Genomic DNA, 25,879 nt, shown 5'->3' with positions numbered 1-25,879 from the left:
CGCAGGATTGTGAAGATAGGACGAGGAGGATGCAGTCATCTTTTAAAAATTTGACCTTTCCGGGCCTAACTCCGGAACAGGTATTGGTCCTAGATGCTCCTCTAACAGTCCAAGAAATACTTGATGCAATTAGGCAACTTCAGAGTGGTAAGGCACTGGGCCCAGATGGTTTTCAAGCTGAATTCAATAAAGAATTTACAGAAATATTGGCTGGTCCACTTATGGACATGTATAACTATGCATATAGTCAGGGCTGTCTCCCGCCTTCGCTGAAAGAGGCAAATATCTCTCTTATCCATAAAAAAGGAAAGGATCCAGAAAATTGTACGTCACAGACCAATATCCTTGCTAAATGTAGATTTTAAAATCCTTTCTAAAACGTTAGCACTGAGACTAGAAAGGGTACTGCCACATATTATAAAGGAGGATCAGACGGGGTTTATTAAGGGCCGTAGATCATCCAATAATATTCGAAGGGTTTTGAATATGATTCAAGCCTGTCATCAGGGAAAGATACCAGGAGTATGGTTTCATACTGTTTCATTAGACGCGGAAAAGGCATTTGATAGGGTTGATTGGTCATATTTGTTTTACACATTGGAAAGGTTTGGCGTTGGACAGGTGTTTACCAAATGGGTCTCAACATTGTATAGTGATCCCAAAGCAGTTGTGGTTACCAATGGATTAGGTTCGGAAAGCTTCAGTGTGGGTAGGGGCTGCCGTCAGGGATATCCTCTCTCGCCATTGTTATTTACGCTAATAATTGAACCACTAGCAGAGGCTAAACAAGCTGATCCTAATATAACGGCCCCAAGGATTGGTACAGGTAAACATAAAATTACGCTTTATGCAGATGATGTTCTTCTATTCCTCAGAAATCCTCTGATGTCCGTACCTCGCCGAATCCAAGTTATTAATACATTTAGCGCATTCTCAGGCTATAAAATTAATTTTTCAAAATCTGAGGTTATGCCAATGGGTGGCCTTGCTATGACACCCCACTTAGTGGATGGATCCCTTTTTCCCTTTCGTTGGGCCCTGGAGGGCTTCTTATATTTAGGCATTTTTATTACTCCAGTGTTTGGTCAGTTGTATAAGGCTAATTTTGTGCATTTACTTGAAAGAATAAGGCAGGACCTCCAGCGATGGGGAGACCTTCCAATTTCCTGGTTGGGTAGAATAGCACTAATTAAAATGAATGTCCTGCCCCGTCTCCTATACCCTATGAGAATGCTTCCGGTGATGCTGCTGAGGATGGCTCTACGTAAATTATATGGCTGGCTGGGTTCCTTTATCTGGAATCATAGACGGCCCCTCATTAAGCTGAAGAAGCTACAGCTTCCACAGACAAGGGGAGGATTGGACTTCCCAGATTTTAGGAAATATCAGTTAAGTTCCCTAATAAGTTACATAGCTGATTCGGTCTTATCTGATCCACAATCAATCTGGTTGGACATCGAGGCCTCTCAAGTAAAATACCCACTTATTAACCTTTTATTTTCAGACAAGAGGAAAATCATTACAGATAACTAAAAACCCTATAATACTAAACACAATTAAGGCTTGGAATATAATGCGGCAAAATGAGGGTAATTCACATAAAACATCCCCCTATGCACCGATAGTGGGAGCATGGGGATTCCAACCGGGGTATACAGATGCCACTTTTAAACTCTGGAGATTCAGGGGTATCTCATGTCTAGAGGACCTATTTAAGGATGGGGTCCTGATGTCTTTTGAACAGCTATGTCAAAAATTCAGATTACCTAATGGAGACCTCTTTCGATACTTCCAAATTCAAGACTATATACAGAAGAAGACTATTAGATAGTCTTTATAAATCAGATAGAGAATGTAGTGTCCATGACCAGTGGGTGTATCTTCCGTCAGTACTATTTATCATTTACTACATGATGAAGTATCGGGAGATATGGACAATCTGCTTAAAATATGGGATCAGGATGTGGGACAAGAAATCTCGATAGAAACGTGGAATGATATTTGGGAAAACGCTCAAAGAATTCCTATCTGTAACAGAACCCAGGCTATCCAGCTGAAGGTACTTCATAGGCCCCATATAGCACCGGTTCGATTGGCAAAATTTAAGGCAGGAGCATCTCCAATGTGTCCCAAATGCAAAATAGAGGTGGGCACTCTTGTACATTGCCTATGGACTTGTCATAAGATCCGTTGATATTGGACTAAAGTAGCAAGTACCCTGACAGAAATTTTAGGAATGGAAATTAAAGTGGACCCTGTATCTTTTCGAACTTTCCCTCCATGGACATGTACGGAAAGAGACTATTTTCTATTCTCTCTTTCTGTGCAAGGAAAAGTATTTTGGTGAACTGGGTGGCTGAGGGGCCCCTCTGGACTTTCAAATTGGCACAGATTAATTATGGAATGTATTCCCCTTGACTTCCTTACAAATATGGTGCACCGAAAGACCAAATTATTTTATAAAATATGGCAGCCCTTCTTGAATTACATAAATACAGATATTTCAGCTATCCTAACAAGGACTTTTATTTAATTGAGATTACAAACGTGGCTGGTCCGGGGCCCCTTGGGAGAGGAATCCCGTCCGAATACGGGTTTTATTACATCTGATGTTAACACATTCCGAGCATGTAAGAGATTTAAATATACACTCTGGTTAGTTGTAGATTAGATTAGTAGACAGTTGAGTTTTGTTTTTTTTTTCTTTTTTGGTATTTTTTTCTTTTGTTAAATTTTGGCTATTGTATATTTGATTTAATTGTATATCAATGTTTGTATATGAGAGTTTTGTTTATTTTTGTAAACTTGTAAAAATGTTAAATTTCTAATAAAATTATCTATTAAAAAAAAAGAGCAGTTGTTGATAACCAGTACTGAATGAGCTAAATATCTTCCAACTAAATATTGGAAAGACAGAAACCAGTATCTATTTAATTCTAAAATGCAAGGAACATGGGATCAAAGGTAGCCAACTAGAAATTCTAAAACAAAAACAGAAGTTGCTGGAAAAGCTGAACAGGTCTGGCAGCATCTGTGAGGAGAAATCAAAGATAATGTTTCTGGTCTAGTACTCCTTCTCTTCACAAATGCTGCTGGACCTGCTGAGCTTTTCCAGCAACTTCTGTTTTTGTCTCTGATGTACAGCATCCACAGTCCTTTTGGTTTTTAACTAGCAATTATACTTTGATACAATGGTAGTATGTTTCACACTGCCATGAAGAAAGGGCAGTGGAAGCTTTTCTTGAGATCAATTTATAGGCTTCCTTACAAATGCTTGAAAACAACCTAACAGACAGATTTTTGGGGTTTTCTAAAAGCACGTAAGAGGCACAGAACAAGAAATAGAGGCACTATTCCTCAACCTGAAACATAGAAAATGCTAATTTTGTTGACCACCAGGCAAATGTTGATGGGAGCTTGTGGTCAGATTGGAGATTCTTCTAGCTTAGAAATAGAGGGAAAGAATCTACAGAGTGGCCCTTATAATGTAAATCAGATGTTACCCAAATGGGAAAATTAAAAATAAGCAACCCACTAAGAACTTAGAGATTTTTAAGTTGGTTCCTGGGTACTGAAGTGGCCACCTTAAAGGGCAATCTAACATATAACAGTAGATTTTTTATTGTGCTAAGTTAATTTTTCTTCTGGAGTTTAAAGTATAAACTGCCACAGAAGCAAAAATATGGCTAGATTTTCTTTGTGTTGAGAAGACTTCATGAAGGAGTGAAAATGGCAGCCTGGAACTAATCCCAGGATTCCTGACCCCTTCCTGGGATTTTCACTTTGCAACAGGACTGTTGATTGCAGTTGATTTGATTTTAAGTCTTACTTGCACTCTGGCCAACTTCATTATAAAAGTAGAGATGTTGTCCTCCACAGTTTTCATGGCATTGATCCAGCTTGAAGTACTCATGTTTCATGGAATATCAAACATACACCTGTTTCCAACTCCACAGCATCACCTTATGGTACCCTACCTTAGCTCAATTCTGCAGAAACCATCATGCATACCTTTGTTGTTTGTAAATTTGACTATTCTAGTGTAGGTCCAGCTGGTCTTCTATGCTCTAGCTATCAGAAACTTGAGGTAGCCAAACCTTGCTGATGATGTCCTAAGTCACAATAAGCTAAGTGTATCCATCCTTCCTCTACTTCCTGACTTACATTAACTCCTACCTTTACAACCTCCATTTTAAAATTCTAATCCTTGTTTTCAAATTACTCCATACCCTCATCCTTCAATATCTCTGTAATTAGTTTTATTCCTATGTCCTTCCTCCTTACTGTCCTCTTAAGTATCCATGATCTTAGTTACACCATCATTGATCGCCATAGCTTCCAGTGACAAGGCCTTAAGCTCTATAATTCCCTCACTAAATCTCACCACTTCTTTCATCTCTTATTTTGAGGCACTCTTTCTAATCTCCTCCTTGCTGTTCTAATATTTTTATGAAGCACAATACAAATTTTTGTTTTCTCATGCTTCTGTGAGAGGGCTTGGAATTTTTACTACTGTAAAGGTACTGTTTAAAGAGAATTTTTATTGTTGATTGTCTGTGATATCCTTCAACAGCACCAAAATATAGACTTATGAGCAGTGTAGTAGTTTTTCACTTGACAGAGCATGGAATTCAGCATTGGAAGTCTCAGTAAAGCAGACATAATAAAACAAAATTTTAAACATGACTATTTACATTTGAATTTTTTTAGGAGTAAAGTTAATATGTTTAGCACTTTACTACAAATCATTTATTTTAGTGTGGCAACTCTCTTCAAGAAAGAGTTCAGGATATCCCTAAGCACAACTAAGTATTTTCGAGATCATAGACTCAAAGAGTTGTATAGCATGTAAACAGACCTTTTGGTCGAACTACTCACGCCAACCAAGTATCCTAAATTAATCTAGTCCCATTTGCCAGCATTTGGCTCATATCGTTATAAGCCCTTTCTATTCATGTGACCATCCAAATGGCTTTTAAATGCGGTAATTGTACCAGACTCCACCATTTCCTCTGGCAGCTCATTCCATACACGCACCACCGTCTGCGTGAAAAAAGTTCCCCTTAGATCCCTTTTAAACCCCTCTCACCTCAACCCTATGCCCTCTAGTTTTGGATTCCCCTACCTTGGGAAAAAGACCTTGGCTATTCACCATTCAAGCCCCTCATAATTTTATAAAGTTCTATATTGTAACCCCTCAGCCTCTGACATTCCGAGAAAAAAGCCACAGTCTATTCAGCCTCTCTCTGGAGCTCAAATCCTCCAATCCCAGCAAATTCCTTGTAAATCTTTTATGAATCCTTTCAGGTTTCACAATATCTTTGCTATAGCAAGGAGACTAGAATTGAATGCAGTATTCCAAAAGTGGCCTAACCAATGTCCTGTACAGCCATATCATGACCTGCCAACTCCTATGCTCCATACACTGACCAATAAAGGCACGCGCACTAAATACCTTTTTCACTACCTGTCGACCTATGACTCACTTTCAAGGAACTATGAATGTGCACCCCTAGGTCTATTTGATTTGCAACGCTGACAAGGATCTTACCCTGCCCTGATTTGCTGTACCAAAATGCAACACATCACATTTTTCTAAATTGTGATAACTTTTTTTAAAATTGTCATAATGCGAGAAAATGTGCAAGCCAATTTGCAGATAGTAAGGTACCATATGCAATGCTGAAATAAATAACAAAAAAACTATGTAATTTGTCTTGAGTTAGAGATAGATAGTGACCAAGAAATCTGCACTGTTCAAGTAATGCAATTAAGTCTTCTGTATGTACCTGAGTTAGCACACAGGGCTTCATCCACAACTGATACTTCGATAGATAGTTCATTTATCGAAAGCAAATTTTTATCTTCTCAGCATCCTGAAAATTTGCATGGGTTTCAACTGGAGACCAATGGATTTAACCAAATAAGTGAGAAGAAATTAGTAATATTGTTTTTCACTTACAAGGAACAGTACTTAATGTTACCAGTGGTATGGGCTCTCTAAACTGAGTTCCTGCTTCAGTTTCTAATTGGGAATTAATAGTCTGAAAGAGTATACCAACTCCTGCGAAATAGAAGAAACCCACATAACAGGACAGAGTCCACAAGATACCCAAAGAAATCTGTGTTTTAAAAAAAACCTTTTAGGCACGTACGTACTCTGGTTCAAATCTGTAGCACAACAATGACAATCCCTCCCAATGAACAATTGGCAGGCACCAAATTTTCCAGCTGCATTGGACCAGAAATGCACTCACCGTGATCCTTCAGTCATTGTTCATGTAAATTAAGTACACTACACCAACCTCACAAATTCCTGCCAGGTAAGTTCTGGGAGGCACCATCAGGCATAATTCTGGTGTAGTTTTGGCTACCAGATATGGAGGGTTTTTAAAGTATTATACTGAGTATTATATTTAGAAATTGAATGCACACATGCACTGCTGTGTGGGGAAAAAATATATACAATTTCAAACAATTTTTATTCAATGCCTGGTGATCTGCTCCCAAAGTTACAGAAAATGCGTGACTATCCCCATGAAAGTCCATCCCAGTAAATTCCACATAGAAAATATATTAGGTATGTTTGATGAGACAATGGCCTCTGGGAATTAACACTGGACTGTTAATCCAGAGACCCAGATAATGTTCCGCTAACCCACATACAAATTGAATGCACACATGCAGTGAGGATTCCTTCCCCCTTCTGTGTGCGAACATGCAAATTAGAAGTAGGAATAGATCATTCAGCCCCTTGAATCTGATTCAATAAGATCATGGTGTCAATTCCACAATCCCTCATAGCTCACTACCTTTCACTGTTTTATTAGTCAACCTGTTTTCTATCTCTTCTTTATAATTATTTAATAACACTGGCTCCACTGCTGTGTGGGGAAAAAAATACATACAACTTCAAACTATTTTTATTCGATGCCTGGTGATCTGCTCCCAAAATTACAGAAAATGTGTGACTATCCCCATGAAAGTCCATCCCAGTAAATTCCACATAGAAAATATATTAGGTATGTTTGATGAGACAATGGCCTCTGGGAATTAACACTGGACTGTTAATCCAGAGACCCACATACAAATCCTGCCACAGCAATTGCTGAAATTTGAATTCAATAAAAATCTAGAATTTAAAGTCTAATGATGACTATCAATCCAACGTTGATTGTCAAGAAAGACCTATCTGGTTCACTAATGTCATTTAGGGAAGGAAATTGCTGTCCTTCCCTGGTCTGGCCTATGTATGATTCCAGACCCAATGCAGTTGGCTCTTAAATGCCCTCTGGACAAGTGGACTAGCAATAATTACTAGTGTAGCCGGCAATGCCTTCATCCCAGGAATGAATAAAACAAATGTAAATTGATTTTTGTTTACAGCTGCGCAGAAGTTTAAGAACAGATTTATGTGGGAAATATTTATTTTGATTGTTTTTATTTGGAATGTCTGAGCATAACAGGGAAATTTATTATTACCATAATTTCTAATAAAATTTAAATGTGCTGTTTTGGAATATTTTTATAATAGACAACATGGAAAATTTTCTGACAAATTTTGAAAAGCCCAATTGGAGTTATTTTAATTTACAATTTGCTTCATGTGTTGATTTTTTTATCTCAGTGGTCTTACTGATCTAGCATTCTTATTTTATTTTACTTAAAAATGTTTCTTTAGTATTCCTGTTGATGCTGTAATTTAAATTACACCAAAATGCCACGGGGTGAGGGAGATCATGAAATAGGAATGGATTTCAATATTTAGGGGAGCAGGAAGTCATTCTTTGGCAAAAAGACATAATTCTAGGATGGTTTGTTGGCTCTTTGATTCCAGAATCAAAGGTGTCACTGATACAGGTAGAATGAGAAATGTACTGGCAGATTTTAGAAAGTAAAGTAAGAAGCTAATTAGATTGAATAGATTATCCCTTGTGACACACTCTAGGAATACAGGAATTACAGGAGAATGGTACGGAAGGCATGGTTTTAAATTCTGTGAGCACTGAACCCCGTTGTGGGAAAGGTGGTACAAAAAAGGTGGTTTGCACCTCAAAAGGGTCAGGCCAGTATTGTCATAAAGACATTTCTTAGTTTGTTTTAGAAAGAATTTCAACTACCTTGACGGGGGAATGGGAATTTGAATACAGATACAGAAGGTAGGTACATAAAATTTGAAATTGAAAAGAGGAAATCATTAAGAGGATATGGAAAACTATAAAATAGTTAACAAAAGAGGTTGAAGTAAATACCATTGCACCTTGACAATACAAGGAGTTGGATGGGGGTAGGGCTGGTGGTGGTGGGAGTGTTGGGGGGGGGGGGGTGGGGCAGCGTGTTTTGGGGGTCGGACTCTCACACATGGTGTGCTGCTGCCTCGTCTCCTGAATGGGGAGCAGCCTTAGCAAGTGCTCACTGTGTCAATCCCATTGAACTGATTGGGAGGTGCTGGAGGCTTCAACAATGCTGCAGGTCCCTTACACACAATTGTTTACTTGCTCAGAAACAAACCCTGATACAGACAGAGGGAGCAAGGCAGGCAGAGTGAGGAAAAAAGAAACTTCAGAAAACTCCGAGCCCCAGAGGAGAGGCATTGAATCAATTAAGCGAATAATCAGTTATCCAAATGAAATTGTGCCCGCCCATCTCATTCGGATAATCGAGGTTCCTTGTAGTTGCATATGATATTATGGCTCCAGAACTCAATCCATCTCCCAATAAAACCTAACACACCGTATGCCTTCTTAACAGCACTATCAACCTGGGTGGCAACTTTCAGGGATCTATGAACATGGACTCCAAGATCCCTCTGCACATCCACAATGCCAAGAATTTTTCCATTGACCCAATATTCTGCCTTCCTGTTATTCTTCCCAAAGTGAACACCTCACATTTATTTGCATTGAACTCCATTTGTCACCTCCCAGCCCAATTCTGTAGTTTATCCAAGTCTCCCTGCATCCTGCAACAATCTTCCACACTGTCTACTACTCCACTGACTTTAGTGTCATCTGCAAACTTACTAACTCATCTATATATGCCTGTGACTAAGTCACTTATAAAAATGACAAACAGCAGTGGCCCCAAAATAGATCATTGTGACAGACCACAAGTAACTGGACTCCAGGCTGAATATTGTCCATCAACCACCACTCGCTGCCTTTTCTAATCCAAGCTGCGAAATCACCCTCATTCCCATGCCTCTGCATTTTCTCCAACAGCTTACCATGTGGAACCCTTTCAAAGGCCTTACTGAGGTCCATGTACACTACGTCAACTGCCCTACCCTCATCCATATGTTTGATCACCTTCTCAAAAAACTCAATGGGGTTTATGAGACATGACCTGCCCTTGACAAAACCATGTTGACTATCTGCATTCAAATTTTTGCTTGTTAGATGATTATAAATCCTATCTCTCATAACCCTTTCCAAACGCTTTGCTACAACAGACATAAGGCTCACTGGACTATAATTACCCAGGTCATCTCTACTGTCCTTATTGACCAAGGGCACAACATTTGCAATCCTGCAGCCCTCTGGTACTAAACCTGTAGAGAATGATGGCTCAAAGATCAAGGCCAAAGGCTTCCACACCTCCTCCCTCGTTTCCCAGAGAATCCTCGGATAAATCCCATCCGGCTCAGGGAGCATGTCTATTTTCACTCCTTTTAGAATTGATAACACTTCTTCCTTACTAACCTCTCCCTTACTAACTTCAATCCAAGTTAATGAGGGAATGAATTTTGGCAAGGTGGAATAGTTTATGGGGGAGAGTATTTTAGTGATACAGTCATAACTCAGTTATGTAGAAGAATAAAGTTAGATGGAGAGTAAATTTCTCACTTAAGGAAGTACAAATTTAACTAAGCTGAGATGTGATTTAATGTAAATGAACTAGAAACAGATTCTTGAGGGTAAACCAGTTCCAGAAAGGTGGAAGATATTCAAATGTGAGATAAAGAGTCTTCAGAACAAGTATGTTCCCAGAAGAACAGAAATACTCGAAAATCTATACCTTTTGATGTCCAGAAACATGCATGATAGTACAGAGTAACACAGGGAACCTTATGTCATATAGAAAGAGCTTATTACTACAGTATGTCTACAGGAGTATGGATAACAGTGCAGGAATTACATTTTAAAAGTTAAGAAGAAAAGGAAGGGGGATCCAAGATGGCGGCGACCCAGCAAGTCTGAGTCTACAGTGCTCCTCCCAAGACTTGGGCAAAGTGGGTCACCTGTCCCCACCACACTCACCAATCATTTAAAATAGTTTTTACTTAATGTAATTAGTTGCTTAGTATTGAATTTAAACAACTTAATCTCCAGTAAAAATGACTGAAGGGAAGGGAGCCCGCAGCTCTCAGCAGGCAGGAACCTCTCCCCCGCCCTCTCCAGCTGCAGCAGAGGCGTCCGCAGCCAACCCGGGGGACTTACCTACGGTGGTGAGCCTTGTGGAAATAATCTCTAAACTCGATGTGAAGATCGATGCCTTCATTGAAGAGTCCCGAAGCCGATGTGACTCACTCTCGGCCATGCTGCAAAAGCACGACCGAGACATCAAGAAAATTGAGCGCCAAGTCGGAGGGGCGGAGCTATAGGCTGCGGCCTCCGAAACTACAGCAAAATTGGCTGTGGATCGGGTCCGGACTCTCGAACAGCGAGTCCGGACCTTAGAGAATCACATTGACGACCTCAAGAATTCGTTTGCTGGGCCTTCCCGAAAGGGAAGAGGAAGGCCAGCTTACAATTGTTCCTTAAACAGTGGCTTCCACAGCTTTTAAATCTGGAGGCTGGATCAGGCCAGGTAAGGGTGGAATGGGCGTACCGGGTTGCAATACGCGAGCCCAGCTCGAACCAGCGCCCCCGCCCGGTCCTGTTCCGGCTGCAGATCTACAAGGAGAGGCAGATACTCTTAGAAACCTCCAGAAATCTTGGGAAAGATCCCCAAGCCATGATTTATAAAGGATCCAAGATCATGTTATTCCAGGACTTTTCCCCAGCTCTGGTCCAAAAGAGGAAGGCATTTGATGAAGCAAAGAAGTGTTTAAGGGACTTAAATATTCAGTACTCCTTGCGCTACCCAGCGACGCTACGCTTTAACCATGAAGGTTCCGTATATAACTTCGGATCGCTGGAAAAGGCCAAGGAATTTTTGGACTCTCTTAGATAAATTATAAGAGTTAATTGATGTTATTTTGCTTTCCCCCCACTCCGGTTTACAACCCCTTTTTTTATATATTAATCCCCTTTTTTTACCTTACTGTTTAATATTATCTTGGGGGTGTGGGGAGAGGATTTTATTTATTTGTTCTCTACTTAACGATTTTCTCGCCCTTTTTTTTATTCTATATATATAGGCCGGAGGGTCTAGTTAATGTCGGTGGGGGGAGGTGGTTACCTTATCCTATTTTATCTCTCTTTAGGAGCGGGGTTTTTCCCCCTGTTATTTTGTATTATTATATTTAATTATTACTTATTGAAGCTGTAATTTTATAGTTATATATGTTTATACATGTATTAACATTACCAAATATATCCAGATGTTAGTGTGGGTGGGGGTGGTGGGTAGGGTGCTCAATGTTAACTCTAGCTCTGTAGTATATTTGAATTTTCTTCATCCTATTGAGGAGCGCCTTGGTCAAGGGTGGGGCACTGGTTGGTAGAGGATATGATGGACATTTGGAAACGAAGTGATGCTCCCTGGGAACAAGGGGGAAAATCTCCATTTAAATATGTTTTTTTAAATTTAGAAATTGTTTTTTATTATATTACTGTGAGTGTATTAGAGAGCCTTTATTTTTGTGAATTTTATATGCTCTATGCTCGGGATGTTCTGGATAGGGTTTCCTGTCCCGAGGGGTCTCAGATTTGCCCGGATGATTATGATTGATTAGTCAGTTAAGTGGTGCACCTGGAATGTCAAGGGGAGTAATTCATCAGTCAAAAGGAAGAAAATATTATCAAACCTCAAGAAAGAAAGGGTTGATATAACTCTCCTACAGGAAACACTTGAAATTACGACAGGATGGATTTAATCAGGCCTTTTTTTTCTTCTTTTAGCTCAAAAAGCAGGGGAGTTATTATTATTATTTGGAAGAATTTCCTTTTCAAAATCCTAAATCAGATAAAAGACGAATCTGGATGACATATTCTGATTAAAGCCCTTATAAATGGAGAGGAATATGGGATTTTAAATTTGTATTGCACCCCCCCGGCACATCCTTTTAAATTTATAACGGAAGCCTTCTCAAAATTGATGGCTCTCGGTGCTTGTCATACAATTATAGGGGGAGATTTTAATTGTATTATGGATCCGGAAATAGATAGGATTCCCAAGAGTACTGCAGGAGTATCTCCCAGATCTAGACAATTGGTGGATTTGAACAAAGAATTAGGACTAGTAGATGTATGGAGATGCCTCCATCCACAGGGCAGAGATTTTTCTTTTTACTCCAATCCACATAAATGTCATACCAGAATTGATATGTTTTTTGCCCCCTCGATTTTTTAAAATTCCATATCATCCTGTAAAATAGGCAGTATAGCAATTTCCGATCACGCTGCTGTATATATGGAAATCAAGGCAAGGAACAATGAGATATCCCCCCGGCATTGGTAAATGGACCCCTTCCTGATGAAAAATAGTAAATTTGTAAAGTACTTCTCTCAAGTATTTAAAACTTTTTTAGAAATTAATTCAGGTACGGCTAACAACCCATCAATGATGTGGGAGACCATCAAAGCTTACGTGCGAGGTTTGATCATCTCATATTCAGCGACCCAGAAAAAAATTAAAGGGAGACCAACAGCATCTGCTCGAAGCTCGCTTAAAAGCGGCTGAAACAGCATATGCTGACAGACCTTCTATTATCAAATTGCAAAGGATTACGGCCCTTATGACAGCTCTAAACACCACGCTTACCCAAATGGCTAAGAGGGAAATACTATTTGCAAAACAAAGGTTATATGACTTTGGCGATAAACCTGGTAGATACTTAGCATTTCTTGCAAAGATAAAGAAGGCCCTTCAAACTGTCACGTCTATTAAGGAAAATACGGGTATTTTGACTCATGATCATAAAAGGATTAACACAATCTTTAGAAAATTTTATTCTGATTTATATAAATCTCAGGATTGCGAAGACAGGACTAGGAGGATGCAGTCATTTTTTAAAAACCTGACCTTTCCGGACCTAACTCCGTATCAGGTATCGGTCTTGAATGTTCCCCTAACAATCCAAGAAATATTTGACGCAATCAAGCAACTTCAGAGCAGTAAGGCACCTGGCCCAGATGGCTTTCAAGCTGAATTCTATAAAGAATTTACAGGACTATTGGCTGGTCCACTTAGGGACATATCTCTCTTATCCTCAAAAAAGGAAAGGACCCAGAATATTGTGCTTCATATAGACCAATATTCTTGCTAAATGTAGATTTTAAAATCCTCTGTAAAACATTAGCATTGAGGCTAGAAAGGGTATTGTCACATATTATAAAGGAGGATCAGACGGGGTTTATTAAGGGCCGTCGATCATCCAATAATGTCAGAAGGGTTTTGAATGTAATTCAAGCCTGCCATCAGGGAAAGATACCAGGAGTAATAGTCTCATTAGACACGGAAAAGGCATTCGACAGGATTGAATGGTCATATTTGTTTTACACATTGGAAAGGTTTGGCATTGGGAAGGTGTTTACCAAATGGGTCCCAACATTATATAGTAATCCCAAGGCAGTTGTGATTACCAATGGATTAGGCTCGGACAGCTTCAGTGTGGATAGGGGCTGCTGTCAGGAATGTCCTCTCAAACCATTGCTATTTATGCTAATAATTGAGCCACTAGCAGAAGCTATACGGGCTGACCCTAATATAACGGCCCCGAGGATTGGCATAGGTAAACATAAAATTACCCTTTATGCAGATGATGTTCTTCTATTTCTCAGTAATCCTTTGATGTCCATGCCTCGCTTAATCCAAGTTATTAATACATTTAGTGCATTTTCAGGCTACAAGATTAATTTCTCAAAATCGGAGGCTATCACAATGGGTGGCCTTGCTAGTATATCCCACTTACTGGACGGATCCCTCTTTCCCTTCCGGTGGTCCCTGGAGGGCTTCTTATATTTAGGCATTTTTATTACCTCAGTATTTGGTCAGTTATACAAGGCTAACTTTGTGCATTTAATTGAAAGAATAAGGCAGGACCTCCAGCAATGGGGAGACCTTCCAATTTCCTGGTTGGGTAGAATAGCACTAATTAAAATGAATGTCCTGCCCCGTCTCCTATACCCTATGAGAATGCTTCCGGTGATGCTGCCGAGGCTGGCACTACGTAAATTGTATGGCTGGCTGGGTTCCTTTATCTGGAATCATAGACGACCCCTCATTAAGCTAAAGAAGCTACAGCTTCCACAGGCAAGGGGCGGATTGGATTTCACAGATTTTAGGAAATATCAGTTAAGTTCCCTATTAAGTTCCCTAGCTGATTGGGTCTTGTCTGACCCGCAATCAATCTGGCTGGACATCGAGGCTTCTCAAGTAAAATGCCCACTTACTAACCTTTTATTTTCAGACAAGAGGAAAATCATTACGGATCACTGTAAAATCCCTATAATACTAAACACAATTAAAGCTTGGAATATAATGTGGCAAAATGAGGGCAACTCACATAAAACATCCCCCTATGCTCCGATAGTGGGAGCATGGGGATTTCAACCGGGGCTTACAGATGCCACTTTCAAACTCTGGAGATTCAGGGGTATCTCATGTTTAGGGGATCTGTTTAAAGAAGGGACCCTGATGTCTTTTGAACAGCTGCGTCAGAAGTTTGGATTACCTAATGGAGACCTGTTTCAATACTTCTAAATTCAAGATTACATACAGAAGAAGACTACGTTATTAGATAGTCTTTATGAATCAGATAGAGAACGTAGAGTGCTATGGCCAATGGGGGTATCTTCAGTCAGTACTACTTATCATTTATTACATGATGAAGTATTGGGAGATATGGACAATCTGCTTAAAACATGGGATCAGGATTTGGGACTAGAAATCTCTATAGAAACGTGGAATGATATTTGGGAAAACGCTAGAAGAATCACCATCTGTAACAGAACTCAGGCCATTCAGTTGAAGATACTTCATAGGGCCAATATAGCACCGGATCGATTGGCAAAATTTAAGGCAAGAGCATCTCCAATGTTTCCCAAATGTAAAATAAAGGTGAGCAGTCTTGTACATTGCTTATGGACCTACATAAGATCCATAGATATTGGACTAAAGTAGCAAGTGGTCTGACAGAAATCTTAGGAACGGAAATTAGAGTGGACCCTGTATCTCTCATTTTGGGCTTTTTGAACTTACCCTCCCTGGATATGCACGGGAAGAGATTATTTTATATTCTCTCTTTCTCTGCAAGGAAAAATATTTTGGTAAACTGGGTGGCTGAAGGCCCCCCTGGACTTTCGAATTGGCACAGATGAATTATGGAATGTATTCCCCTTGACTTCCTTACAAATATGGTGCACCAAAAGACCACATTATTCCATAAAATATGGCAGCCCTTCTTGAATTATATAAATACAGATATTTCGGCCCTCCTAACAAGGGCTTTTATTTAATTGAGTTGGCAAACCTGGCTGGTCCGGGTCCCCTTGGGAGAGCAATCCCGCACGAATACGAGTTTTGTTACATTTGATGTTAATACATTCCGAGCATGTATCTCACTACCCAATTTCTGTGATATTCTGTGTTTTTCTCTTATTTGAATAGTGTAAGAGACTTAATTATACACTCTGATTAGTTGTAGGTTAGATTAGTAGTTAGTTGAGTTTTAGTTTTTTTCTCTCTGTATTTTTCTTTTGTTAAGTTTTGGTAATTATTTATTAAGATTTAATTGTATATCAATGTTTATACTTGGGGTTCTTTTTATTTGTAAACTTGTAAAAATATGTTAAATTTTCAATAAAAGTATCTATAAAAAAAGGAAAGCACAAAAATTAGTGAATAAAACCAAGGAAAATCCAAAGATATTTTAGAAATACATAAAGAGCAAGAAAATAGCTAAGAGTGGGGTCCATTCGCAAACAAAAAAGATAACATGTCAATGAAGACAGAAGATATGAGCAATATTCTCATTGTTAATTGTATGCTTTCCTGATTCTGGGCATCATTGATGAGGCCTGCTTCATTACCCTTCCCTATTTACCCTTAAGCAGGTGGTGGAAAGTTACCTTAGGGTGTAGATGGGGAAGTGCGATTGGGGAAGGAGTTCTGGGATTTTAGTTCTGCAACAGTGAAGAAACATGATATAGATCTAAGTCAGAATGATGTGTGGCTCACAGGAGAACTGGCAGGTAGTGGTCATGATGCTTCTGCTGCTCTTACACCTGCTTGTAAAGGTTGCAGCTTTGGATCATGGTTGAAGATTTTTGAATATGAAAAACATAGCTCCCACTGTGCATCAGTGGTTGAGAGAGTGAATGTTTTGTTTGGTAGATGGGGATGTTGATTATGCAGGCTGTTTTTCTGAGATGTCATCAAGCTTCTTGAGTACTGTTACAACTGCATTCCTCTAGTCAAGTGGAGAGAATTGTATCACTCACCTGACTTGTGTCTTGTAGAAAAGAGACCAGAGGTGGTTACTTGCTTCAGCATTCCTATCCTCTGACCAACTTTTATAGCTATCGTAGTCGTATAGTTCTGTTTCTGGTCAATGGTAGCTCCCAAGATGCTTATAATTGAAGATTCAATGGTGGTAGTGTTATTGAATGACAAGCGGTGATCATTGGATTCTCTTATTGGATGGTCATTTCCTTCACAAGGAAGGGTGTGTCTCTTGCCATTTAAAATCCCAAGCCTGAATGTTAGTCAGGTTTTGCTGCTTTTGGACATGGTCTGCTTCAATATCTGATGAGTTGTGAATGGTTCAAAACATTGTGCATTCATCAGTGCAAATCCCTACCTCTGACATAATAGCATGGAAGGCATTGATGAAGCAGTGAAGCTGTATAGGCCCAGAACACTACACTGAGAAACTCCTGCAGTGTTGCCTTGCGGGGAAAATGATTACCCTCCAACAATCACAATTCTTTGTGCTCAGTGTCATTCCAATCAATGGAGAGATTTCCCAAAATTGTCATTGACTTCACTTTTGCTTCGGCTCCCTGATGCCAAGCTCAATCAAATGCTGTTGCAATGTGAAGGGCAGATGTTTAGTCCCTCAAGCACCCTTTCAGGCAATGAGGTCAGGGTTTTCTCAACTTTGTCCCCATTGAATGGCAGGGCCATTTGTAGGATTGAAATTTTGTGAAATCTCCCACAGGTATTTGCATGGCAATCTGACTGAAATTGTTCCCTGCAATCAAATTGTAGTTCCAAGGACCCTTTAACCAGGATCATAAAGAGATTCAATGACTTCCCCCCCAACTTAGAATTGACAAGATTTCAATTTCACTTTTAGTTGTCAACAGACTTTTTAATTGCACATATTTATTTTTCCTCAGATGTCTCCTCAAATGTTGAATACTGACACACCACTCAGACTTACCCTCATCCTATTGCACTTCCATATCAGTTCCTCATAATCACCCTCCTCAAGTTTGTTAATTTCATTATCAACACTCATTCTTAAAGTCAAGACTCTCCAACTCTTTCATGGTAGAAGAAGAAAAGCCATAATGCCAGGAAAGGAAGAAAACTGGAGGTGAATTTTGAGCCATTCCCAATGGAGAAGGATATTCTTACTATCAACAGAATGGCTGAAGTAAGGGGAGAGACAGTATTAGTCCTGCATCAACTCTTACTGAGTCATTTTCCACTTTCTTTCCTGACCAGCAAGTGGTGGGCCTTCTATCAGGATCAAAACCCTAGGAATAGAAGTATTTCCTGGTAAGAGCTACTAACCAATTATAGACCAGCAGCTCTATTGAACCATAGCATCACCAATTAAATTAGATTCCTTACAGTATGGCAACAGGTTCTTCAGTCTAACAACCCAGCCAGACCATTACCCTACATTTACCCCTGAATAATGCACCTAACTCTATAGGCAACTTAGCATAGCCAATTCACCTGACCTGCACATATTTTGGATTGTGGGAGGAAACCCACGCAGACACAGGGAGAATGTGCAAACTCCACACAGATCGTCACCCGAAGTGGGAATCAAACCTGGGTCTCTGGCGCTGTGAGGCAACAGTGCTAACAACTGAGTCTTCATGCCGCCCTTAGGTAGAATTATCACCCACATGGGTGGATCCTTGGCCAGAGGTGCATCATGTGGTGGAGATCATGGGAGAGGGGAATGAATGGGTCTCAAGCAAGACAGGACATTGGTCTCAGTAGCTATCTTTTCCACATCCCCCTCTTCCATTACCCTTCCCTTAATTAGGCACTGAATGACTTTGAACAAGGGATGATCCCAAGAGCCAACAAGCAAACATGTCAGTTCTGACTTCCTGTCGTGAATTTGGTAGAGAGCAGAAGCCGAAAGTAGTAAGAACCCCACTCACGATCTTCATGGCTGACTAAATTTGCCCCTGCCACCTAACTTACCAAAAGGGAGAACACACAATTCCAATCAGATGTGAGCTGGATCAAATGATGGAGTCAAGGATATTATTGGAGAGTTCCAACTAGAGGGATAGGGATCAGTCTGAGCAACTGGGCACGTGCTGAACCGCAGGGGCCAATGCCAAAGAGGGAAATTCTGAAGCAAAGGGGAAAATATCTATGTTAATCCAGAAGTTCCCGAGGCCATGTATTTCCTTAAAGAAGGATCAGTTCTGATGAAAAGTCATTGACTTGAAATGTTGGATTGGATTTTCACAGAGTCGCATAAATTCCACAAAATTCCTATTTAACCCAAGTAAAATTAAATGAAGTAACTGGTAATGTGACGAAGGAAATTGCCCATTTTCAGTTTTTTTTATATGAAGAGCAGTTGAATTTCTTGTTAAAGGTTCTAGGCTTGGTTCAGTGGCAACACTTTTACTTCAGAGTCTAAAGACCATAGGATCAAAAGCCAACCTAGAAGTTTGAGCACACAATTCAGACTGCACTTTGATGCTATACTGAGGGAGTGATGCACTGTTGAAAGTGCAAACCATTGAATGAAACATTATACTGAGATTCGTTCTGCCCTGTCAGGTGGATGTAAGTGATCCTATGTTCACGAAGTGCCTCTCTCATTATCTTCATCCACATTCTTCAAGAAGGAAGTAGAGACAATCCTGGTCTTTATAGACCAGTGAGCCTTACTTCGGTTGTGGATAAAGTGTTGGAAAAGGTTATAAGAGATAGGATTTATAGTCATTTGCAGAGGAATAAGTTGATTGGGGATAGTCGACATGGTTTTGTGAAGGGTAGACCATGCCTCACAAACCTTATTGAGTTCTTTGAGATGGTGACCAAACAGCTGATGAGGATGAAGCAGCTGATGTGGTATATGTGGATTTCAGTAAAGCATTTGAAAATGTTGCCCATAGTAGACTATTAAAGAAAATACGGAGGCATGGGACTGAGGGTGATTTAGCTATTTGGATCAGAAGTTGGCTGGCTGAAAGAAGACAGAGAGTGGTGATTGATGGAAATGTTCACCTTGCAGTTCAGTTGCTAGTGGTATACCATAAGCATCTGTTTTGGGGCCACTGCTCTTTGTCAATTTTATAAATGACCTGGATGAGGGCGTAGAAGGATGGCGCTAAGGTCGGTGGAGTTGTAGATAGTGCTGAAGGGTGTTGCAGGTTACAGAAGGATGTAGATAAACTCTAGAGCTGGGCTGAGAAGTGGCAAATGGAGTTTATTGCAGAAAACTGTGAGGTGATTCACTTTGAAAAGAGCAACAGGAATACAGAGTGCTGGCCTAATGGTGAGATTTTTGGTGGCGTAGATGTGTAGAGAGATCTCAATGTCCATGTGCACAGATCCCTGAAAGTTGCCACCAGGTTGATAGGGTTGTTGAGAAGGCATACAGTGTGTTAGTTTTTATTGATAGAAGGATTGAGTTTCGGAACTACGAGGTCATGCTGCAGCTGTACAGAACTCTGGTGCGACCGTACTTAGAATATTGCATGCAGTTCTGGTCACCGCATTATAGGAAGGATTTGGAAGCTTTGGAAAGGGTTCAGAGGAGATTTACTATGATGTTGCTTAATATGAAGGGAAAGTCTTATGAAGAAAGGCTTAGGGACTTGAGGCTATTTTCATTAGAGAGAAGAAGGTTGAGAGGTGACTTAATAGAGACATATAAGATAATCAGAGGTTGGATAGTGAGAGCCTTTTTCCTTGGATGGTGAGGGCCAGCAAGAGGAGACATAGCTTTAAATTGAGGGATGATAGATATAGAACAGATATCAGAAGTAATTTCTTTACTCAGCGAGTTGTAGAGGCATGGAACACACTGCCTGCAACAGTAGTATGCTTGCCAACTTTAAGGGCTTTTCAATGGTCATTGGATAGACATATGAATGAAAATAGAATAGTGTAGGATAGATGGGCTTCAGATTGGTTCCACAGGTCGGTGCAACATCGAGGGCCGAAGAGCCTGTACTGTGCTGTTCTATGTTCTAAATTTATCACTCAATAATCACCAGAAACAATCTTTCTAGTTATTTATCTCATTGCTGTTTGTTTGACTTTACTGTTCACAAATCAACTCTAACATTACTTATGTTTTAACTGTGTCTATATTTCAAAACTACCCAATTGCCAGCAAAATATTTTGATCATAGAAAAAGGAGAGAAAGCAGGCCTAGTGGCCTGTTGAGCCAGTTCAACATGTTGAGGTTTTGAAAGAAAATATACAAGTTCAGGTTATTTATTTATTCAGGAAATAGTTATAACAGTAATCTAAACAAGAATTGAAATATGACTAATTAAATATTAAGCAGTTCACCTACTGACTCAACTGAAGCACATAATTAAAGTCCTTTGTGGATTATTTTGCTCTATGATGTACATTGTTTATTGTTTGGATGGACATTTTAAATGTTTAAGTCCCACAATAGTTATCGGTATGGATATAAACTAACCAAGTATACCACGATATATGGTAAACAATATTAGTAGAAGATTTGTGATTCTGAAAGTATTATACCATCAATAAATTATTTGTAAAAGCAAACTACTGGAAATACTGGGAATCTGAAATACAAGCAGAAAGTGTTTTGAAGTCTCAGCAAGGCAGACAGCATTAGTGGAAAAAGAAACAAAATTAATGACTGATTGATTTGATGTGCCCATCTAGCAGCAAGAGGGGTGGTAGCAATTAGCCATAATCAGAGGCCTCAAAGAGATTTAATTCTAATTGGGCAATCTGAAGGCTATCATTGGGGTTCCTAGCCCCTGCAATCTGAATATCCTAGTTTAGGGTACAGCTTGATGATCAAAAGCCATCATTTTTTCAACACTGACTTTTACGTGGCCTGAAGTGGCCAAGTGGCAAGATTGATCTCAACAATCTCTAATTTTCTAGATCATTTCCCCTTTCCACCTTCATATCATCTCCCAGCCCAATTCCAGGGAGGTGGGGATTAAATTCCGATCAGTGTTTCTGTTCAGTAACATTTCACTAAATGGTCCTAAGCAGAACAGTAATAAACAAATGTTTATATTAAACAATTAGCAGTTGTTTACAGGAAAATGCTGCATCCATCATTTGCAATAAGTTTTTACTCACAGAGGTGATCAAATTGTTTTCCCTCCATAAACTTGCATTGAACCCCAGCTTACATTTTGAATTTGCTAGAGAAAAATTAATTACAGAAACGAAAACATTGCAACAACATTTTGATATTTGTTTCAGTTGGTGAACCTCCATGTAATTAACTATCTTTGGATAACTGTCATGATTTTAGAAATGCTACTGTTTGTGCAGTTAGTGTATGGCTTTTTAGTCATTCTTTTTGTTTTCAACATTATGTGTTGTATTTTATTAAGCATTTGTGTCTTTAGTTCTGATTTTCGATTTGTCCCTCTTTTCCTTGACTTGTCAGTCTGACCCAACCTCTTCTACTTCATCTGATGATTATCCCTATGTTTTGGAAGCAAACCTGCAAGAAATGATCACCATGCTTAGGAAGGTAGTCTTGCTGGTTGATAATTAGATTCTGTTATTTTTTCATTGTGCAGCTTTGTGCTTGACAAGCTTGATTTGTTAAAAATAGCAGGATTTTGGTTTAACCATGAAAATCCAGCATGTTGTTACATATGGCTGAACTCATTCATTCATGAAAATATTTTTGAAATTTGTAAGAAAATATTGCTAATGCTTAGGTGTTATAGACTACAAGTTCACAAACATTAAGCAATTATCTCCAGCTGCCTGCTTAAATCTAAACATGAGTCCTCGGACCGCGTAGGCTTGAGCTTGGCTTGTTTCTTTCTTGTTTAAATTAATCACATGTACATTGACTTGGGTAAAATAAAATTGAGGTCTATTCAGCTTTTTCAATTTGTGTTACAGGCTGAAGAGAGGCATGGCAGTATAGAAGAACGTTTGAGGCACTTAGAGACTCAGCTTGAAGAAAAGAATCAGGAACTTCAGAGAGTAAGTCATATTAAGAAAATGAGACAAAAGAGTGAAACCTAGATTACGCTACATTAATTATTTCCATTTTTACTCATTGTATTACTAGTTAAAGGGTTGCTTCTATAAATGGTTGTGAATGGATTGTTTCTACTCCCAGACTTGGGAAATATGCTGACAGTACTGTATTTTGAATTTAATTTGTGGCTCCTGTGTAATGCTAATGTTTGAGATACTTTGACAATAATTGGATGAGTTTCAAGTCTCAGGGCTCTTATGGTGCAGTGGTGTATCCCTATCTCTGCCTATTTTTCTGGGATGTTGAATACCCTTGCAATCATCGATCACCATAGCCCATTCCATTAACAATATCACCGTCATGTCCCCCATGTTTTTCCAAAAGCCACTCACCCAGTGCTTCACATTCCATACATTAACAATGGAAATTGCTTTATGTTACTTTTCACTTCTCACCACTTAGTAAAATCCTTCACTTCATGGATACTGAGAAAATGATATATTGTGCAATGTGAATAAGACTTGTAATACTTGTAACACTTAGGTGGGCACTGCAGGGGATATAGTATTTTATTTGTCCCTCCAATTCCATTTGATTTAGACTCCTCCATTTCTCCACACCATCCCTTGATGTTAGCATTGTTCTTAACAGGCCTTACCTGCAAATATTCAATAGGTCACACAAGTGTTTTCCTGGTGGTGGAAAAAATATATAATAGTACTGTCTATTCACAATGCTGTCTTCATTTTTTGTCTCACTCTAAAAAAAATTTTAAAATATAACCACCATGATTTGGGGGAGAAAAATGTAAGGGAGCACATGTTTAATTTGTTTTCCAACTGTTGTAGCTGTTTGTTTTTTATCAGCCAGCCCCATTTAACTCACAGCAAAACAGATGACAGCACTGCCTAACAGAACATCTTATAACATTTTTCAATGCATTGTGGTGCCTTTTCCATTGGAAAAGAACTGCAAAGTTTGTGAACAAATTAGTAAGACTGGTCAATATAAGGGACAACTTGCATTTGAAAGACAAATTCCACTGATGAATAACATTAAAAACAAATCAATGCTACCTAAAAGTGGGATTTGAGAAAATGCTTTATACTCACCTGTCAGAATGTTCTAGTGGAGAGGGGATTCAATTGAAGAGAAGGTTAAAAATATCAAAGAGAGGTGAGAGAGGAGAGGTGCAGTGTCATGGCAATGTTAACAAAAATCAAACTGTCACAGGAAGGGGTTGAAAATCTGTGGAGGTTGGTTAGCTCAGTTTGCTGGATGGATGATTTGTGATCTAAAATGCACCAACTGTATGGGATCAATTCCTGCACCTGGCTGTGGTTACTATGAAAAGCTCTCCTTTCCAACCTCTCCCCTTATCTGAGATATGGTCACCCTCAGGTTAAAATATCACCAGTTGTCCCAGCTGTCTAATGGTAGAGCAGCCCTATGGTCTGGTAAGGCTATGGCAGCTCTACCTCTCTTACTGTTAGGAAAATGTAAGCAGAAGAGTCCAGCAGTATTAGAGTAAATAATAATGGCAAAAAAAAATCAAAGCTTAAGTCTCTTTATCTGAATGCACGCATTATTTTTAACAAAACAGATGAATTGACAGCACAAATAGAAGTAAATAAATAACACTTGATAACTATTATGGACATGGGGTTACAGGTTGACCAAGACTGGGACTCAATATTCAAAGACATTTGACATTCTGAGAAAAAAAAGGAAATGAGGTGGCACACCATTGTTAATAAAGAAAGATATTGGTATGGTAGTGACTTGTGATGTAGGTGAATAAATCATGATATAGAATGAGTTTGGTGGAAATAAGAAATGGCAATGGAAAAAAAGTGGGTGGCAATCATCGAAATGCCCTCAAAGATTTTTCTCACTCTAGGACAAAATAAGACTCAGGAACTAATAGAAATGTTTAAAAAGGACACTACAACTGTCATGGGTGATTTTCACCTTCATGTTGACGAGACAAGTCAGATAGAAAAGGTAACCATGGAAGACAAATTTGTGGAGAAATTATTTCTTAGAGTATACTTTGCAGAATCTACACAAGAACAGGTTATTTTAGATTCAATAATGTGTAATGAGGTAGGATTAATAGAGAATGTGGATTAGAAGTGGCTGTTTGAGAATAAATCCACGTTTGGCTGATGGAATCTTTTAAGGGCCGGGTGATTAGTGGCGGGAGAGGTATGTTCCTGTGAAAATGAAGGACAGGAAAGGCAGGATTCAGGAACATTAGATGACAGAGGAAATTATCAGCTTAGTCAAAAAAAAGAAAGCACATGTAAGGTCTAGGCAACTAAAACTGGATGAAGAATATAGAGAAGTAGGAAGGAGTTAGGAGAACTAAAATGGGCTATGAAATGCCCATATGAAATGAGCTAATGAGAAGTTTATTTGGAGAAGGCATTATATTAGGAGCAAGAGGGTAGCTGGAGAATTAGTAGGCCCACACAAGAATACAGGAGACAAGTTATGTGTGGAACCAGAGGAAATAGATGAGATCCCTAAAGAGAGGGACATGAGGACTGTTGAGTTTATGGAAAGATGTGTAAATACTCTTGGGCAGGTATATGAAAAGAAGGATGAACTGTTGAGGGTCTTGAAATACTTTAAGGTAAACAAGTCCCCAGGGCCAGACAGGATCTATCCTAGAATATCCTGTGGGAGGTAAGGGAGGAAATAGCTGGGCGATTAACAGATATCTTTACATCCTTTACAGTCTCAGGCAAGCTTCCAGAGGATTGGAGAATGGTCAGTGGTGTTCTTTTGCTTAAGAAGACAAACAATTATTCCAGATAATTACAGGCCAATAAGCCTTATGTCAGCAGTGGGAAAGCTGTTGTAGAAAATACTGAGAGACAGGATTTATTCATATTTGGACGCAAATTGACTTGTTACTGGTAGGCAGCATGGGTTTGTGTGGGGAAGGTCATTTCACCAACTTGATTGAGTTTTTTGAGGAGTTGACAAGAATGATTGATGAGGGAGGGAATGTTGTCTGTATGGATTTTAGTAAAGCATTTGATAAGATACCTCATGGCAAGCTGAAACAGAAAGTAGCATCTCAAGGGATCCAGAGTGAACTGGCTAGATGGATATACAATTGGCTTGATCATAGAAGACAGAGAGTAGTGGTGGAAGGGTGCTTTTTGGAATGGAGATCAGTACATAGTGGTATTCCACAGGGATCAGTGCTGGGACCTTTTTTGTTTATAATATGTAAATGATCTGGAAGAAAACGTAGGGAGTTTGATGAGTAAGTTTGCAGATGATATCAAAATTGGCAGAGTTGCAGACAGTAAGGA

General features: G+C 39.3%; 1 protein-coding gene across 12 annotated transcripts in view; it reads left to right on the top strand.

Moving 5' to 3' along the window:
• The window catches only part of ppfia2 (PTPRF interacting protein alpha 2), a 549,829-nt gene that overhangs the window by 350,007 nt on the left and 173,943 nt on the right, over positions 1–25,879 (top strand). For 11 of the 12 annotated variants that reach the window (XM_072551614.1, XM_072551612.1, XM_072551613.1 and 8 more), the window contains one exon: positions 22,469–22,552. In XM_072551614.1, the coding sequence (XP_072407715.1) occupies positions 22,469–22,552 (84 nt within the window). Of the gene's footprint in view, positions 1–21,998; positions 22,086–22,468; positions 22,553–25,879 lie in introns of all 12 variants that reach the window. The other variant, XM_072551623.1, reaches the window with a different exon arrangement.

The sequence above is a fragment of the Chiloscyllium punctatum genome, chromosome 32 (genome assembly GCF_047496795.1).
Source record: "Chiloscyllium punctatum isolate Juve2018m chromosome 32, sChiPun1.3, whole genome shotgun sequence".
In the NCBI taxonomy this organism is placed as follows: domain Eukaryota; kingdom Metazoa; phylum Chordata; class Chondrichthyes; order Orectolobiformes; family Hemiscylliidae; genus Chiloscyllium; species Chiloscyllium punctatum.
Note: the sequence above shows the minus strand (reverse complement) of the source record. Positions and strands in the feature narration are given on the sequence as shown.